The sequence below is a fragment of the Echeneis naucrates genome, chromosome 17 (genome assembly GCF_900963305.1).
Source record: "Echeneis naucrates chromosome 17, fEcheNa1.1, whole genome shotgun sequence".
In the NCBI taxonomy this organism is placed as follows: domain Eukaryota; kingdom Metazoa; phylum Chordata; class Actinopteri; order Carangiformes; family Echeneidae; genus Echeneis; species Echeneis naucrates.
The window spans coordinates 3,226,209-3,246,713 of NC_042527.1; the positions used below are offsets into that span (position 1 = coordinate 3,226,209).

General features: G+C 40.5%; 1 protein-coding gene across 1 annotated transcript in view; it reads right to left on the reverse strand.

Annotated features, from left to right (window-relative positions):
• Positions 1-397: 397 nt before the first annotated feature.
• Positions 398-20,505, reverse strand: part of brinp2 (bone morphogenetic protein/retinoic acid inducible neural-specific 2) — a 200,932-nt gene continuing 180,824 nt past the window's right edge. Inside the window, exons 7-9 of the mRNA XM_029524578.1 lie at positions 9,299-9,521; positions 1,947-2,253; positions 398-1,234 (exon numbers count right to left, since the gene is read on the reverse strand). Of these exons, the coding sequence (XP_029380438.1) occupies positions 413-1,234; positions 1,947-2,253; positions 9,299-9,521 (1,352 nt within the window). The 3' untranslated portion in view covers positions 398-412. The remainder of the gene's footprint in view (positions 1,235-1,946; positions 2,254-9,298; positions 9,522-20,505) is intronic.

A 20,505-nucleotide genomic window follows, 5' to 3' on the forward strand; every position in this document is an offset into this window, starting at 1 on the left:
ACAAAAGCTGTCAGTGCCAGAGAGCCACTTGCTGTAAACCATTCATACAGTTTGCCAAAAGCAGGGACAGTAACAGCAAACGTAGGCCTCCAGGCTGGGACAGGAATGCCTCTGAAAAGAGTCCAAGTACTGGTTGGTCTTCCACATAATGACTTTTCATCACAGGGATCTGGTAAATATTCGAGATAAAAATGTGACACCAGAAAATCAGCCGAGAGCGATCATAAGAAAAGCCCAGCCAGCTATCAGAATTGGATGTTCTGTTAATCTGGATGATTTGGGTCCAAAAATCCCCAAAATCCCACACATTAGAATCCCCCCACCACCCCAATCCCTCCCACTCAGTCTAGGGTCTGAAGCAGCGACTCCATTTCCCAGGTCCTGGACCTGACTTGTGTGTCGAGTCAGATAGCTAGCTGCACAGCTGAGCCAGGTCAGGCTCAGGAGAAGCATTGGGAAGCTTGGAGTTGAAGATCTGCAGAGAATCCTTGACACGGGCCACCTCTCCGGCCGACATCTTGAGCCGGTGGCGCAGCAGACAAGAAAACAGGTCTAGCTGCTGCGGTGCAGGAGGAGACAGCCGGTTAATCCGGTCTCTCATCTCCAACAACATGAGGAATGCAGCCTCCTGTGTACCCTGCGTGTAGGGGTAGTCCAGCTGGAGAATCAGATCCTTGATGCCCTCAGGGTCAAAGTGCATGCTGTACCCAAACACTTTGAGTGTGTTGATCTTCATGTACCCCAAGTTGGATGTCTGGTCATCCAAATCCAATGGCTCATAGAAGAGAGTCTCATTCACCGTGGGATCATCTGTGACAATACGGCTTCGCAGGTAGATGTGCACTGTTTCAAAGAAGGACTTCCATTTGCTGCCCAGAGATAATGTCCAGTTGTAGCACTGTGCCGTGACAACGGCGTCCAGTCGAGTTCTCTCCCAGTCAGGGAAGTCAGGCTGTGTCACAGGCATGAACCAGCTCTCTGAGTGACTCCCACCAAAAGGATTCACGTAAATTGCAGGTACGGGTTCCAGTGTCGAATTCTTAGTTGAGCATATCTGGAAGGAAATGCCCATGAGCATGTGGATGAGGTTGGACTTATTTTTGTTACTCTTGAGTGTCAACAACATCCTCTTCCTCCAGGCAGGATTGAACCAGCTCCCCAGACGAACATCATTGCTTATGTAGATGGCATGGACCTCTATTCTGCTGTCCAGTCTCTGAAGGAGATACTTCACCTGAGGGGAGATAAATACAGGTACACAGATAAAATTAGACCACACCATATGAAGAGCAAAATTTGTTTTATTGGCAGTCAAACATCTGAGCTTTTATCAAAAGAAAATTAATCATAAAAACCTGAAAAAACAAAATGAGGAGGATGAAATATCATCCAGCATGCGAGGAATCACACGCAGTTGTGATGCCCGTTGTGATCAGACGTTATTACTACACTTTTACTTTCACACTAAGTACTGCAGTAGAGTCATCCTCAAACTCAGTTACGCTCCAACTCAATAAAGTGACAGTTTATCACAATAACAACCACCTGTGTGCTAGATCCTTTGTGAGATCATCTCCAACAGGCTGCAGACACAGATCTCAGTCAGTGTTGCACAGTTTACAGTATCTTGATTGAACTTCACATACTTTAGTATTTCGCCAAAGCACTTACTGTTGCGCTTTAAGTATTTTTTCAGTCTGACACGTACATAAGCAATCAATGAGAGAAATATGGTTGACTTAAAGGCCTTACCAGAGACCTGTTATTTCATATTTCTCTTTATTTGAAATTCTCGCACTTAGGGCAGCTACAATAACAGGGCAATACAATATAAACCTTTTAATGGATCAATTTGTTCATGTGCTATTATTTTCAGAGATGTGTTTGTGTCTAAATAGAGAGAAGCCATTATCAAAGAAAATAAATAAATGACAAGCTCAGACAACCTCAGCATCCGGCATGTCCAAGTCAAAGTTCACATAGTGGTCCAGGGATGCAGCGATGCTCGGCTGGCAGGAACCAAGATGGAGGAGGTTGCCGTGGTGACAGGTTCCACAGCGAGTTGTATTGTCGATTGCGCAGGAGGAGCAGGAGGTGGAGGACGTGCCCACGATGCAGGGAATGACTCCCTGGCAGGTGGGCTGCTCCACAGGGCAGCTGCAGCTTTTCACCTCCTCTGAGAAGGAGCCCAACACCCCATGCTCATTGCAGTACAGCAGCGACTGGGCCCTTCTCAACCAAAACCCCACTGACCTGGGGGACAGGGAAAGAGAAAACAATGTGGTGTGAGGAAACAGTGCAACATATTAAAACAAAGAAGACAGAGAGGGTTGGCGCTTAAATCTGTCAAAATTGTCACGTCAAACAAGCTGTTCAATTGGTCTTTAACTTCTACATTTGCTCAACTTGTAGCTCTCCTCCTACTACTACTATTTTTCCTAATTTTAATCCGTCACCAAAATGGGACTTTATGGCGGCCCCAGTGGTCCACTAAAGTGGATGAGGCACAAACAAGCCTGGTTTGACTTGTGTAATCCATCACAGCTACCTTTCACATACTGCTGTCAGGTACATTTTCTGTAAGCAGAGATCAGACTAACTAAACTTTGGATTTTTGGATTTTTGGAGATTTTCACACAGACAGTAACGGACAGTAAAACACAATCATCTAACTGCCAAGACCTATTTTGGGGGGGGGATTGAGCTGTAAAGAGCCAATCCCAGTTGACACTGAACAAGAGTGGGCTCCAGCCTGGACAGGGGGCTGCACCAACAGGCTATTTACATAAGGAAACGTTCCTGTCTTTGGACTACGGAAGCATGTGGGAGGGACTTTACACAGTCACAGATGACAAATGGGTCACTTGTGACTCAGCTATGACTGGCTACACAGAGAGCTGCTGCATGTAGCTAAAGTAGCTCTCTGTATTTTGTTATGACAATGTATGAGGCCAATTTTAGCCATGGATGAGAGCTGTCAATGTGCTGCTGCGCTGATTGTATCTGACACCCATGACACATTAGTTTATGACAGAAAATGAACTTTATGTAGGTTTTGTGTGTCTGTGGTGAACTGACACGGTTGTGCAGTCTAAGTGTCAAAGCACTGAAGTTAATGTATTCCTGAACCCCTGAGGTGTGCTGGTATTTGCACAGCAAATTCAGATCCCATGTGGCTTGATGGTGATTGCCTTTGCTATTGCTATTAAAACCAGAACAATATAGCTACAGTCCACCTTCCAAAGCCTTACCCAAAGCATAGAAAATTCAACCAGAAACGCAGTTGCAGTCTAATAACAACTGTAGGAGGAGCTGCAGATAATTTCAGAGTCAGTAACCAAATCCTTTTGGAGGTCAGCTGTTTCAGAGAAGAAGTGAGCTGTAAATGCTTCATCCTTTCTCCATGTAACTCTGAAACCAGACCATTGTAGTGAATAATATTTTGTTCTTTATCTGTTAACGAAGCCTGCATTAGCCAGTGATAAAAACAGATCTGTTCGCACCTGGTATGGACATGCATCTCCATTGATCACCTTTGACTGGATCTCACTTATCCACATCGGATGCAAATAAACTTGCACATGCAGTTGCTTTTAGCCAGCCTGACTGACGGGTCTGTCGTCAAGGCACACAGCTGTTCAGTCAAATGAGTCGGACACTATTAGAAGTAATGAGATATCTCCTGGTCGAACTGTGACAGAGGAAGTCATTGAATGAAATGGCCAGGGGTGTTTCACGGACCACTTCCAAATTTGTGGTCTTGCTGATCAGATCCTAAAATGCGTCATCGATCGCTCTCAGGTGTGATCACACCTGAAATTAGTCCTGTTCACTTGTGAGTGGATCACCTGAGACGGATGTTGAAATGGGGCTTATTAATGGATATAGTTCCATGTCTTCATGAGTCAGTCCTGATTAAATCACCTGCCTTGTGACTCAAAATGAATAACTACTACCATCTAAATAATGTATTAAGACCAGATGTGACAGATGTGTCTTTCTCCATTTTCTCCAACAGCGAGGAGAGTGATGAGTGACACAGATGACAGCCAATGCCTGAATGAAAACAACAGCGACAACATCTTACAAGACGGAGACACTGATGTCCACCTGCTTACGTGCTAAAGCTGCCAGTTAAGGCTCAGGGTGAGAAAAAGATGCTACCCCATCACTAAAACCTTTATTTCTGAGCCTCTGCAGACAGGCACATGAACAAAACCATTTAAGACCTTAAGCCTGGCTTTTATTGCATAGCATTGTGTACACCCTAATGTACATTAAAAAACTATTAGACTAGCAATGTACCAAAAAAATTAACTCAACTGTGAATGTTTAAAAATGTACATGTTTTTTAAGTTCCACAGGCAGAGTCAATGATGTATGATAAAAGTCTGAGCTGCGTCAGAGGCTGAAATATTAAAGCTATAGTATTTTTGTGTGCATAATGTATTCTGGCCCAAACACCAATCAGCAGTATCATTATGATGACCTGCCTAATATTGTGTAGGTTCCCTTTTCCAGCCCAAAAAATAAAAAAAAGCCCTGATTGATGGAGGCCTGGACTCCTCGAGACCTTTGATGGTTACTGTTAGTATCTTTTCCAAGACGTTAAGAGATCTGGGGAACTTTTGCACTTCAGGGTTAGGGTCAGTGCTCATGTGATTTAAAGTTTGACTGGTTTATGTTAGTAATTCCCAAAACATGGCACATACAGTATCAATTAATATAAGAAAAGATTATGTTTATTCACAGCAGATTGCAAATTATAAATGCTCCCACTGAGTAAACTTGAGGTATGGATGTTGATCATTACATTAATTACTTTTTAAAAATATGTGCAAGAAGGCTTTCTTGGTGATACCAAAGTAATGGAGAGCAGATCATGCAATGAAATGCAATGAAATGACTAATTGTTTTTGAGCATGATGCTAAACTTGACTTGTGGTGCGAAGCAAAAATAATGTCTCAGGTAACATTTCAGTAAGTGGAAATTAATGAGTTGTTATTGTTTTTGCGCCACTCAGCAGCTGATTCAGCGTTAATCAGGTTACACTCGTAAATAAATTACTTTAGTGTGTCAATTGACAGGAATCCATGAAGTTACACATAACATTCAATTAATCATTTCATTCAATCTTAGTTGCGTGAATGTAAAACGAATAACAAAGTAATGAAGTGCATTACAAAATTATAAACACATTTTAATTATATAGCTGGTAATGTTATTTATCAACAGAGGAGGCCCAAATGAAAATAAATCAATTATCCAGACACAGCTTAGGGTTGGATCCACGGCAGGAGCTCATCATCGGCACTATATACTGTCTATGGAAGATGATGCACTGCAAGCACAGCCGAGAGTATGAAATGGCATACACCTGTCTCACAGGTCGGAGGAGATGGTGGAGCTAAGGAGGAGTCTGGATCTGACCTGCTCAAATTTGATTCTTATGATTCTGATTTTGACCAAAAAAAAAAAAAAGAAATACACAAATACGTAAATACAGATCACTTTATGGTTTACTCATATCTGAGTGCTTTGTTTGAACCTAAATAAAAGACATATTATGGTTTGCTAAAATCCGATTGGTTGATTTGGCCCTATAAAAAGTGAAGACCCAGAGAGTGGAGTCAGATTCATTGATCTGTGGGCTCAGACACTGAGAAGCTGTCTGTCTGAGTCTTTCCCTTTCTAAGAGAATAGATTGTTGACAGTAGAATTATTAATATGCATTTGCCAGTTGCATCCAATAGCAGTTGAATTATTCAAAGAGAGCACTTTAGCTGGCTGTATGTTGGTTTTAGCTAATGATAGCTTTAGTGTGCTCTGAAGCTGCGTGCTTCTTTCTCTCTGTCAGAATCTGTATTTCAATTTGTGCGCATTTCTTGTTTTATTTTATTTTGCTTCTGTGTGCTGTGCTGCCTGTGCTTCTCCTTTTTCTGTATCCACCCTGACGTGAATCATCTGTGTCGTTCCCTGATGTATTTTGACCCAGTCTCATTCCCCTTCCTTTACCAGATTGTCTCTGTTGCTCATATGTATGAGCATTCCTGTGCTCTTTGCTCTGGTTGCCTCTTGTGTGAGAGCGGTCTGGGTATATTTTCACCTCAGAATTTTTGGCCTTTCCCTTTCTGCCTGATTCTGCCCGCCTTCCTGTGTTTTGACCATTTTCCCACGTTCTGGATTAAAGAGCTTGTTTTTGTGGACTTTGTGCAGCTGCCTTGCTTCTCCACGCTGTATTTGGGTCCTTGCACACCAGCCTTTCACACTCTGTTTCAATATTTTCTTTAGTTTTGGTTGTGTTTTTTTTTTTTTCTTTGTTTAATCATTACACACTCTTTGAGAAATTTGTGCCCCAACTCAGAGCGTGCATAGATTTAAGGCTAATGTTATCTGCAAGTTGCATACAGAAAGTGCTGGTTGGTGTCAAGCCTCGTACTGGATGAGTCATGTTTTTGTGTTTTCTTGTATGTCCTGTTTTATTTTGTGGTACTTACCTTCTCCTCTCATTTCAGGTATCTTAACTTCCTGCCCTCGTGTTCTCCCATGTGCTGATTGTAGCAGCCCCCGTTCTGATTGTTTCCACCTGTGTCGTTGTCCTTCCCCTTGTGTATTTAAGTCTTGTGCTCTGTGTTCGTCTTTGCCTGTTCGTCAAGCCTGTTCAAGTCTTGTATTCTAAGCCTTGCTTTATTTTTGCCTCAGTACCAATAAACCTGATTCTGTTGCTACCTACCTGAGTTGAGCTCTTGAGTCCTGCAGCCACTGAGCCTTGTCAGTTGGTAGCTCTTGTGCTATTGTTACCATCAAAAATCAAACTCATATTAGCACTAGTCCAACCATTTGAACAGGTCTAGAACCAGGCCTGCATCACAGTTACTCCTTCCAATGGAAGAAGTAGACTTAGATGTGCTGCTGGTGCAGTGGAGAGGTGGAGTGAAAGGAGTGTCATTACGCTGCTCTCAGTTGTCTCTGATGGCAGCCATGACAGAAAGTCTCCTGCATTAACGCAGTTTCCCATGGCTTCCACCATTAATTCACATGTGTGACTGACTGTCTGCATTTTGAAATGTTAGACTGTGCTTCAGGTGTCTGCACAATCACACATATTGGGTCAGAGTGTGGGTTATCTTCTTCGCAGAGTCCTTGGTGTTGACAGACCCCAAGGTTGTCTCCGAGTTGTAATCGGAGAGTCATTTATGTTCCATTTTGGCTGGGAACAGCGCAGCTCTATTTCAACTAACCGTAGTTTACGTCTAGTGTTGGTAGATCTGTGCTGTCGACTGCTGAAATACAAAAGACCTCTTCATATTTTTGTTTTGATTTGATTTTGATATGGTGTGGACACTTTCTCTCCTCCTAACATATATTTTTCATTTAATATTGGCACAGCAAACACATGCATAGCCTGCAACTATAAACAACATATGCAATCTGTATTTGAATTTCCTCCTTTCTTTGAGTTACTTTCATCTCGGCATTTTCAATCTTCCACAGATTTCATACATTGGTTTCTGTACTATACTGTATGGTATTGATGTTTTGTTTTGTAGTTTTTTTTTTTTTTTTTTCTTATTTTATTTTATGTCTTATATGCTACTTTGGTTATTTCCCAGCCCTCTCTAACTTAAAGAAGTGGGAAAATCTCTCCTTTTAACAAATTCTCAAAGGTAAAAAGTTAAGTTTTACGGCAGGTATTCAAAGACAAATTTTTAAGATAAGTGCATCAGACAAAAAGCAAGCCTGTTTATTCCTTATGCATCCCATTTTCACAAGTAAAGATGGAATTCACAGTCTGCCTCGTATTATTCATAAATGAGATTACTTATCTCTAGCAATTTGACACCCTTTTCATTGAAGGTGGTGGTTCGGTACAAAAATAAAAGCTGAAATACATCAATTACCATCTACTTTGGTGTGGTAACAGTCGCAACAAGCGAAGATAGAAAATTGGCTCTGCAGAGATACTATCTTCAGGAGAAGTTCAGGGTATTTCACTCAACATTGGCCAAATGCTCCAACAATTCCTCCTCCCCAGAACGATGTTCACAGACAGTAATAAATGATGATAAAACAAATGGATTTGTGCAGAAGCACTTTAACAGTGGAAAAGCACCTGGTAACATGCCATAGGCGGTACAAAGGGGTTGAGACTCTGAGTGACGAGACGAAGGTAAATGAGGAAGAGAAGCACTACAAGGCAGAGTGTATAGACATCGAGTGATGGGAGGGGAAGAGGACTGTCGAGGAAAGTCCTCTGTAAACAAGCGTCAAGCTGTCAGTCTTGGAAAGGACTTGATTACACCATGCCACAGTACCACTTGGCTAACCCCTCAACTGTGCCCGAAACAGGTAACAAAACCCTCCATCTCTCTTTCCCTATCTTTCTCTCTCAGTTACCATCCTGTCAACTCATCTATCTTCTGTTCACCACTATCACCATCTTTCTCCTTCACCTGTCTCTTCAGGTTTGCAGCTTTTCCTCTTTTGGCTTTTATGTGTCATCCCTCACACCTTTAAACCTGCTTTTCAGCGTGAGGTTGGCATGGGCGACCGAGGGATGATATGAGTTGAGAACAACGGATGAGATTAGCTAGACTCAAGTGAGCGCACAAAAAATCCCTCGCTGCTGAAAGTAAGTGGAATGATGTGTTCAATTTGTTATTATGATAGATATTTATGATGAAGGGGACGTAATCGCTTTACTGTTGGCAACAGTTTTACCGTCTAAGTAAGTTTGATGAAGGTGGATGTTGTTTTTCGAGTCTATATCATCTAACTGCTTGTTTTATTTGTCCAGTCCTATTTTTCATGGAATATCTTTAAACAAAATGGCTTCATAATAAAGACAAGCGAGGAAATTCTAAGAAATGTTCCATTATGCAAGGAGACACTCAGTCCAGGAAAATATGACATGTTTTTGTTTCAAAATACAAAATGTACATTTGGACTGAAATGCAGTTTCATAAATTCCCCCACCTGATACACTTTTAACTTTTTAAGCCTAACATCAACCTTGCAATCATAAGCATGCTACTCTAACCTCACTGCCACTGGTGCTCCGCTCCCACATTCATCTTCACCTCGAAGGAAACAGTCAATAGACAGCAGATCTCTTAGGCAACAGTAGTGCAGCACAACAAGTGCATTGACAAACTCTTGGGTACAGACAACATGGACACACTGAAGCCAAAAAGGCTGGATGTGCAAGGTCTTATAGCTATAGTGGATCTGCACATAGCAGCAGACTAAACTTTACTCGTTCACGCTATTCTCTGTCAGTGTATCCCAGCAGGTTACCTCTCACGGGGCAGACTGATGCGAGGCTGGTTGGGGCAGCGTTTAGTCAGGGTGAACAGTTTCCTAACAATCTTCTGGGATTTTCCCAGGACCAGGGCTGTGCTGGACTCCAGCTGGGCGTAGCGCTTCTGGAGGGACAAGTCAGCTGACCAGAACTTGGCGATCATGGACACATTCAGGAACCGGTCAGTGGGAAGGCGCTTCATGAAGGCTTTAAATTCATCTGTGGGGTGTTTAACAAGAGGGGTAGAAAAAGAGAAAGGAAGAAAAATTAGATGCTTTGAATACATTTATGTGGTAACAATGGGCTTTTTAGTGCATCACAAACCTATTCCCCACATATTATTTTATCCCTTGTGGCATTCTTAGATAATGACTGAAGAACTGGGGGAGTTTCATGTGTAATTAGAAAACAGAAAAAGCTGTTATGTTCTAATGAATTGCCACTACAAAGTAAACACCTGTGCTTCAATCTGCAGTTGTACTCATTCACCTCACCCCATCACCAGCTCATCATATTCACAGTAGCATCATTTGGAAACACTGTTATTCCGAAAACCCAGTCATCTGACAATTCACAATATGGTGTCACATAAAGATGGGCCTTCTCATTTGTGCCGTAATTCTCCCATTAGAAGCCCTAACAAATTTTATAAAACCCACAATCACAATCTAAACAGACCAATAGAGGCATGTGATAAAATAGTCCGAGGCAATGGATGCGGTTGACTCTAAATCCTGCAGCTGTCACAGCACATTTGCGTCAACACCAAACAAAGGGGAAGGTTAAATACATTTAGGATTTCATCATTTCATTACATTTTCACCTTTAGAAGGAATGACTGCATTTATTTTAATTTTATCTACAAGAGGAAAGCAATCATGTTACATTGACGAAGAGACAAACCTAGCAATTAAACTCAGCTAAGAAAGCACTATGCTATACTGTGTAATGGAAATAAATCAAATGAGGAGTAGGGTTTTCAAAATCTGGCTTCTTTTTTATAGCCAGTGGAGTCAGCTACTGATGGCAATTAGATAGAATGAAGGTCGAAGGCTCTTCAACGCAAAGAATAAGGGTCTACATCTTTTTTTATAGACAGTGTATGGTTCTGCTACAATGATGCAATGATTACAGTCAATCCATTTATGTATAGCATTTTAGTGTAAGTATAGAGATGGTGAAACTGCACAAAGTGTTGTGTTGTGTTGTCAGACTGGGTTCAAGCAGAGGCTGTTGCGACAAAACATCTGTGTCGAAAGCAGCATTTTCATTCATTTCTGAACTAATTCCCCTATTCCATTTGTAAGAGGAAGGTTGTTGCGGTTGCATTGTGCTGACAGCACCAATGAACATCAACAAGAAAAAAGGCATTTAAGGACAATTTCAAATAAATAAATAGAAGCACATTTATTGCTTTTGCACTTAGCGGTTTTAGCTTTTACTATGGATCAAAACTCTTTGAAAATTTAATGCAACAGTCTCAGGCTGCAATTTAAAGAAAACGTGCCTCATGCTGTTCTGAATAAAATTTTAGATACAGCCAATATTATCCCTGACGGGTATTTTCAGTAGAACGGCTTGTACTCTGTGCTAGACACTTGGACATTGTGTGTGTGTGTGTGTGAGAGAGAGAGAGAGAGAGAGAGAGAGAGAGAGAGAATATTCAACAAAAATAAGACCAGGAACTATTGGACTAAATTACTCTGAGAATAATGTCAGCACAGAGGACTCAGCTCGTACACTTTGTTGGCTTTGCCAGAAGCGTTATGTTGTTAAGATCATTTTGGTACCATTATGTACCACTGGGCAAATATTATGCCAGTTTGAAGCCTCTGGGAAATCTGAACCTATTATTTATTTTTCTCCCAGACCCAGTTAAGTGAGACCTTCTAGGATTGCTGGTCTGTTGCAGAATCATATTCCCATGTGCTGTTGTTGGCTGAGAGACGGTGAGGAAATCTGCAGCCAAGCAAACCTGAGCTGAGACCAAGTGATGAGACTGAAGCCTATTACAGTGTGCAGTGATCCCAGATGACACAATGGTCTGACCATCTCTAGCCTTCTGTTTGTATGTCTGATCTCTCTCTTCTGGACTAGTAGAGTCTTGTAAGTTTTCTGTCTCTTTCTGTTCCTGTGTGTATCCACATCTCTTGTTACTCCCAGCTCTTTTGGCGGCCTCTCCCCTGCACTGCACCGACAAGAGGCTAAATTAGTAGAGCAACATTAATTTCGTTATTACTCTGTTTACTGGGCTCATTCTTCAGCTGGTCTGTTTTTAGTGCTTGTTTCATTTCACCTCTACTGATCTTCACAAAGCATTAAAAAGCTACATCAAGCTGATTTTACAAAGTTCATGGTTTCAAGGGCGAGGCAAGAAAGAGCACCTCCATACAAATGGATTTTGAAACTTTTATTTATTTATTTTTTTTCCACATACGCATTGTTCACAACTTGTGTTTTCTGGACTGGTTATTAAAGAGATTTTTTGACTTACATCATGTTGGATTGTGTATTGTATCATGTCACAGTTTTGAAGTCTCTGCCAAGTTCAACAACCAGAACATCTACCAGAACAAATACTGCTAATAATAAATGGTTGTTGCTTGCTTGGGCTCAAAAAACTACGTAATTTGGTTCAGGAGAAGTGAATTAGTGGGTTTCTACATCATTAGACTATTTTTAAATTACAGTAATCACAATGTGGCTAAGTTTGTTGCGTGGTCAAGGACAAAAGAAAGTGCTGCTATCACAAAGGAACCAGACAACTGCCTCGCTTTATATACTGTACTACATCACCAGACTTCTTTTGCCACGGTCATAATTGCTACTTATTGTCACTGAACAACTACATGCAACCACAGGCCATAATAAGCTGCTGCAATGACACCTGTGGGCTTCATTGTCTTATTGGCTCCATGACCTGTATCACTGCCTCTACAGCCATTTCAACTGCAAGCTGCATTTGATAAGTGCTCCTTCAATTGGAAAGGACCGCAATAACTCACTCTGTTGTTTTTTGGAACAACTTTACGCGTCTGTCCCTTTCCCCTCACACACCATCTTCACCTCATTTCACTCTTTCTGCAGCTTTCCTCTGCCTGCCAGAGAGGCGCAACTCGCAACAGCCTGCAAAGCTCGGACTCGCAGCGGAACGTCCCAGTTTTATTGAGATTAACACGACACAGGTTTGGATGGTTGGCACACACTTGTTGATCACTTTAAAAGGCTAAATACGATATCAATCAGTAACAAACTGATGAGCTTGAAGTCAAAAAGTGAAATTCAGCTGGTGATCCCAAAATACTGCGGTTGATGGCTCCAGCCTTCCACTAACACAAAGCACATTACAGAAACCAGATGATTTATCTTTTGAAGGTAATTTTTTTATTCCCTCCATCTGTCCATAACCTTTCTATATCGCTTGTAACACATTTTCATTTTTATTCCCCATCCATCCCTCCCTTTGTACTTCTTGATCTTTGTTTTCATGTTTTCCTCTGGTCTTGCTCTTTGAGTCTGCTTCTGTGCTGCTCAAGCATCACCTCATCACAGCCCTTGTCTCTCTCTGTCTTTCTCTTGCTCCCTTCTCTCACACTCACAGCAGTAATCATTAGTGCTACCATCATGCTGGAGGAATTTGTCTGTCTGTTTTCCTCCCTTTTCCTGACATTTACGACTCCATCTCCCAAATTTATGGTCAATTTGGCTCACTCAAAATCTCTCCGATAAAGAGGTTAGCGAAGGAGGGGAGGGGGGGGGTCGTTTCCATGATGGCTGACCATGCGGCCCTGAAATCTCCATCTCTGGACTGAGTTAGTGATTCATGTCAACATCAAGTAAAGACGACAGATAAGTAGCTGGCTGACTGAAGCCTGCTCATTTAACACCCCGAAAGGACCTGGGTTATGAAAAAGCAGAAGCCCTGTGGAGAGTGAAGTCGTTGCTTTGTGCTTTCAGCCAAACTAGTGGTTGGGCTGTGCAGAGCCATTCATATCCATCTATTGGATGGAATTGCTATTAAATTTCGTTCAAACATTCATGAACCCCAAAGGATGACTCCCACTGACCTTTGTGTTTGCTCTGACTTTTCCTTTCTTGACATTTGCAATTTTGGGCACACGACTTGATGACTAATTTATGGATTCACATAAAATTCCGAATGGAGAAGTCCTGTATATAATGAACTATCTTTATAATATTATAATATTATAATGAAGTATCCAACTTGGTTAAACTTTGTTGACCCAACTTGCAATCTATAAGCGTAATTTCTGAACAAATACATGAAAAACCAATGACATTCCTGCTGCATCAACTGAACCATGCAGGAGGATAATGATCAGATTGTACAGCATATTTATCATTGGTGGGATTCTTTAAGCAAAAAGACACGTCTTAAACTGAATTAATAACATTTCAGCGTAACAGTTGGAGTTTGGGTTGACTATAAATCCTGCTGTCGAAACTGTCCTCCCAAGGAGAATAACAGCATTAGTCATTTCAGCAAGTGCTTCAACACTATATGTGTGGATGACAACAATTGTTATAGAGTGAGTCCACATGAGGATAAGAGGGGTGGTTGGATGGGTCAACCAAACAACACGGTCGACTGCTGTTTGTATCCTGCTTCCAACCTACAATCAGCAACTGTGTTTTTTGTTCTTGTTTTCTTTTATTTTTTTTATTTTGTTAACTACAACTGTGATCCTCTATAACACATCTCGCATAGAGAACAAAGGCCTTAATCAAACCAAACCTTAATCAGACTGTTGACATATCTTAAAATTAGTTTTAGAACATGAAAATACTTGTGTCCTTTTTATTTCCTCTTACATTAACTTAATGGAATGTAGCTTGTTTATTCTTGTACTATATGCAAATAGGACAATGGGAGGTGGGAGGTGTGGGGTCATAAACACTATTTCCTTCCTTCCTACCTGTTTACTTCTTTTGCTGTTTCACTTCTACACAGTCTGATTCTGTTATACATCCGCCAGCATACATGTGTATTCATTTTATTATTCTGCCAAAGGCATGAATATAAATCAATTTTAACCGTTGTATATACATTCTTTGTCAACGCATCTGTCACAACTGGAATTAGAATTGGTGGGTTTACAACTACCTGTCATATAAAGAAGTGAACACTGGATTAACAGTGATGTCTGGAACATTTCCTTCCTCTCAAGATGCTTTGTTTTGTCTGTGGATTGCCCCTGTCTGCTACTTCCATCTTGGCAAAGATCCTCTTATTAAATCCCACATGATTTCCTGCAGCAACAGCTTCGATAATCATTCCTCTTCCTCTGTACCTAAAATCGTGTCACTATCATGACAGACAGTAACGTTGGAGTAAGGATGTCTGCTGGCAGGATATATTCTGCAGTGATGCTGGCTGGGAGAGATGGAGTGGAAAACAGAATGTCCAGAGCTGTCGAAGAAGCTGCTATCTCCATCACTTCAAAGTGTCTGTGCCACATTAAAGCTGCCATCGAACACACATCACTGAAACTGCTCTCACAACAGTTAGCAGGGAGGATTTTATGGTTCGCAGTATTTGTATTAGACTGAACTTGCCATACATGAGTTAACGTATATATTGTAGTCATTCATTCATTCATTCATCTTCTACCGCTTATCTGTTTCTGGGTTGCAGGGGATTCTGGAGACAATACCAGCTCACATTCTATGAGGGCGGGATGTGCCCTGGACAGACCAAAAACCACTCACACTCACACTGTGGGCAATTCAGAGTGACCAATTAATCTAAATAATAAAAATAATACATTTTATTTGTAAGTGCTGTTCAAAAACACTCAAGGACACACAAATGTTGAAACAAATAGTAAAAACACAGGAAAAAAAAAAAAAGAAGTTTTGAGTCTACATTTGAACAAAGGAAAGGAGTCAGTGTTTCGCAAACAGCGTTACCCACCATGCTGCCTGTTATATATAGTAATAGAAATTAAAAGTCCTATGTTATACATTACATTACAGTATTTAACTGTAAGGGTTGACCATCTCAAGGTTGTTTTAAATCTAGCATCAGGTTTCCCATTGTCTCACACTGATTCTCTCTTCTGATTGGCTGCCTGTTTTCCAAGTGATCTGTTAAAAAAATACGGTAGATTTCAGTGCAAAAAACTAATATGAACAAAAACCCTCGAGATTGCATTGTGGGTCCTGGTTGGACAGGGGATGCGACCTGGCCCTAACTGCTTTTTTACAACATAACAAAGTACAAGAAGTCCTGACAGCTGGTTTCTGAATACAGGCGGTGAGCATTTTTTTTTTTTTTTTTTTTTTTTGGACATTGATACTTTCATAGTATTAATATTAAACCTAAACCTGATTTATACTTAAAGAAGGCATTGAAATCTCACTTTAATCAACGAGGAACCTTTAAGCACTGATACAAATGAAACAGCAGAAGTCTCATTTAATTCAGGCAGAGAGAAAGCCTTAATCATAATCTTCTTTAATGCCGACTTGCAAAAACTAAAGCTTCTCTTAACTGCGCGTGATGTTCTGGTTTCCACATATATAAACCCCTGACCAGCAATAAAATTCTTATGTGTCTTCTAACATTTTTAGCCGTAAATTATGCGAGAAAGGGCATTGGGTAGGGAAGAAAAGGGTAGAAAATTGGTTTTAGAGAGTGATTCATTGCGATACACTCGAATTACATTTCCTTCTTAACGTGAGCCTTTTGTTTTTCGATTAGCCTATAATCCCCAAAAGACTTACAGTTGCTCCAGACAAATCCGCTATAAGCAATTTGAAAATTCTTCACCAGGACACGTCTGCATTTCCATACTTAACTTTGCCTGAACTCACAAATGCAAGAGCAACTTTGTACTCAACTATCTATAATTAACAGATTAATTAAAGTTAAATTTATCTCTGCATAGGCTCAGAAAACAAATTACAGCTATATTTTATCACGTACAATAAAAAAATAAATAAACAAAAATTACTATTCAGTCAAAATTCAGTGACTAATAATAAAGGATGTGACTCTAATTGAATAATAAAATCCCAGGATCTGTTCTTTTGATGTTCTAATCTTACCGTTGAACTAATTTCTCTTTTGTTTTATGCCATTTGATGTTAAATACAATTAAAGATCACAGCCTGATCTGAGTCTCGCATTTTCAAAATAACTGTGAATGCAAAATACAGCCCAACCATTGTAAACAGATTTCCTTAATGATAATTGATAGAACTGTTGAATCTCCAGAACAGTAAAATATGTGTAACTTGTAGTATTATTGATGCATACATTAGTAACTTGTTGTTTTTATAAAAAAAAAAAAAAACATTTTATTTTTTCTGCTTCTCCATCTGTTTTACATCTACCAGCCCATTTGAAGTAATTCATTTTCTGCAATTTGTGTTACATTCTTTTCCAGGTTTTTCCCTTATGATCTAGGAAAGCTTTGGTTTCAGCTGCATATTGTTACACTGAAAAACATCCTACGAGAATAGTGGAGCCAATTTACCTTTTTTTTATCAATTCAATATAATTTGGCAAGTTTTGTTAATTTCTCAGACTGCTTTCGAAATTAGAACAGAGACAAAAAAAGGTAAGACAGGAAGCACACTACATTGGTCTGAGTAATCAAATTGGTAGTCCTGCTAGACCTAGTAGCCACCAATCACCCTAATGAGGGGACAGGGCACCATGAATTAACAGTTCTCATTCACATTCTTCACCTGAATCACTGAGTAACACTAACTTCCAGCCTTCAGTGAAGACAAATGCAGCAAATGACAGATATACTTCCCTCCATGCCAGACATAGGGGAGGTATTGCTTTCTAACCTGAAATATTCTGACTTTGTACTACTAAAACCCAAAAAGGACACAGCAGAACACCGCACCAGCCTGACGTGAGCCGAATGAAACCGAAGTGTGTTTCTGTAAAGGCTGACACTCCTACAAATCCAAACAAACTGACAGATTTACATTCAACATTGCAAACACATTCGCTGACGCTCCCTTTCAAACCCATTGTTTAAGTGAGAAATGGGTGGCATTTGTGTTTGGGAAGCCAATATAAGCAAAGGAATAACCCGTCAGGGAAGAAATACAGTCACGGGCTGCACTTACTGGACTCTTGTGGGTGTTTGTAATGTGAAAATAAAAATGCTTCAGTGGTGTAGTTTCAGCATCCACTCCAAGTCATAAAGAAGATCAATCTCAATTAGAAAAACCATTTTCCTTGTAGTGGTGAGAAGCCTACATCTCCTTTAAGTTTTGTTATATAGTGCTGAGAGACTGAGCACTATAAAAAAAGTCATAGAGAAGTGATTTTAAAGCTGCAGGGAGAATAAGACCCGTCAGCAGGATGTCTCATCTTTGTGGGTTTGGATTCAGCTAAAAGGCTCAATGTGGATACCCTTTGTTGGAGAATGATTTGTTTACATGTTAGGACAAATGTTACTTGCATAATGTAGGTTTCAAAGACTGAGTCAGTCCATCTTATGCAAGATTGCGTTCCCTCTAAAATGTCATGCGGTTAATACTGCCAAGAATACTGAATGTGAAGCTTGATCGTGGAGTCAGAATATAACAAAGACCCTGATCTCCCTTCATAATCATAAATGTATCTGGTGCCTGAAGCAGTTGCTGTCAGTCAGTGACAGTGTGAATGTGAATCTGTTTAACATCTGTATGCTGGAGGTTGCAAATAGTGCTGAAATGTTTGATGCCATATTTTGTTGAGTGCTAAGGACTTAAGGAAGAAATGGGCAAGTTTACAGGTATGATATAAAAATGTCTTGAAATTTATCAATTTCCATGGGTTTAATATTTTGGGTGTAATGCAAAGAGACACTGGATGTTGCAACATCTCTGCTTTCACTTCGGGCAGCCATGTTAACAGATTAGAGCAATTGCACATCTCTTGTGTCTCACGCAGGCAGCGTTAATGTCACATGGGTCATGCAATGTGGCTCGCTTTAATTGGCTTTGACATAAATACGTAACAGGGTTGAATTCATTAATGTTTCTTTGCTCTCTTGTGTGTCAGAACGTCTGTCTACCACGGTGCTGTAACACAAGAAACACTACAGCTACACTGCTTAGGCGATGAAAGTGAGTCGCGATCCCAAAATGAGTTTCTAAAACAGTAATTTGCTGGTCAAAGTGTCACGCCTAGATGTTGCAGAGAACAGGATCACCTCCTCAGGATGCGCAGCAGCTAGGAATGAAGATGGCACCTGCTCTTTTGGCAACTGGTAACCTGGAAGAGTTTGTTTCAGTGTATCTTTGTAAACAGATGCAGGAGTGAATGGCTCCCTCTTTCCTGATGCTGCAAATCAGAGATTTAGGAGGTCCTTTGGTCCTGTGGCATTTATTTATTTTAATGAGAGCACGTCTTATCAAAGCAAACTCCAAAATGGGCCATGTGCTTATGGAAAATTTTCAGGGCACTTGAATATTTACACCATTTGTTGCTGCAATCTTGTTTTTAAACCTATAACCTGATAGTGAGTAAAAGAAGAGTGTCACTTTTTTTTTTTTTTAATTTTCGGCAAATTTATGAAATTATGATGAGTATTCAGATCCTTTATCATGAAACTTGTTTCTCTTGATAATCTTTCTCACTGTCCACATAACAGGAAGATGTCTGGAGAGGGACCTTGCCTGAACACCAACACCATGACTCCATTGAGTGACCAAATGAAAACTTGCCACATTGAAACAAGATCATATGCTGTAATAAAACCTCTGGAAACCTGGCACAGTTAATCACTTGGCCAACACCATCCAATAAGTGAGGCCTGGGTGGTTGCGGCATCATCCTGAGAGGTTATTTTTATTAGCAGACATGGGGAGACTGGTCCAGGTGAGGAAAAGCTGAATGGGAGAAAGTACAGCTGTGTCCCGAGTGAAAACCTGGTGTGTGTCAGTCAGGGGGAGCTCTGTGAAAGTAATTGTGTGGCAGAGCCCTGACAATGAAACATCACTGCAGACCTGAATATGTCTCGGAAAACGGCCATCAAATCTGACAGGGCTTGGGAGGATCAACACAGATATTGAATCCAACATGTACAAAGCTTGCCATACCCAAGACGCTCCAGCTGAGTAAAGCTCTGTGATCATTTTTAAATGCATTCACAGAAGAAAATCTAAAATAGTTTTTGCTATGTAATTACAGGGAAAAAGTCAATATTAACATAAGTCTGCAACAATGTAAAAACTGTGCAGCTAAATAATTGACAGAAGAGCACAGCGAGGTATTGATGCTAACTCTACAAAGGGGTCCCTGTACAGTACTATATTCTGAAACTGTGAAATGCTGCAGATCTTTGTAATGTAGATGTAAATCACTGTTTAAAATCCACCTCTCCAGAAAGGATCTTCATTTAAATTTCACCAGGAAGCCAAAAGGGAGAGCTAAGGTCCATTGACTTTGCTCTGCAAAACACTTACTCCAATGCACAGCACATTCTTTTTGCCTTGTTTTCCACAAAATTAAGTCCGATCTGGCCATAACTCCCTCTTTTTAGTTGCGGATTCAAATACTGTGTAAAACACTCTTCTTGTACCATTGATCAGCATTATATTTAGAATTTCAGAATTTACCATTTTGGAAAACACATTATGAGCCAGCGTCTGTAACCACTAACACTGTGTTGCTCTTTTTTCCAAAGGCGGTGAAGTTGCTCATTAGCTCTCGTTCAGCCCTTGTTATTTTAGGGCCATGGTCATCCTGAGCTCGGTTAGATGAACAAAACACGGGTAGGTTTAGGGAAACAACCTTTGTTGCCGTGGTTACAACAATATCAGGTTCAAATCTACCAAACGATGATGGATGACAGAAACATGACAGCTAGCTTCACTTAGGATCAAACCCTGCTCTCCTGTCATCCACTCCCCTTCCTTTTTATTTTCTCCTATCTTTCCCTTTACTCCTGTTATAGATACTACACTCACCAGATTTTTGTTGCCAAGCAACAAAACCAAGCTATGGGTTCATTATTAGTGTCTGACAGACGGCCAAGAGGCTCATGTTTTTACAAGAGGACAGTCTCCTAATATTACCCAGAGCACTTCAAAGTTGTTGGAGTATCCTAATCAATACTGTGGTTCATGACTGTAGTCTATTATGATGTTATGATGTATGACCCAGTCTTCCTCTCCGTGGAATCAGACGACAGGAATGCTGTAGCCTTTTCCTATCTGCATGATTAAA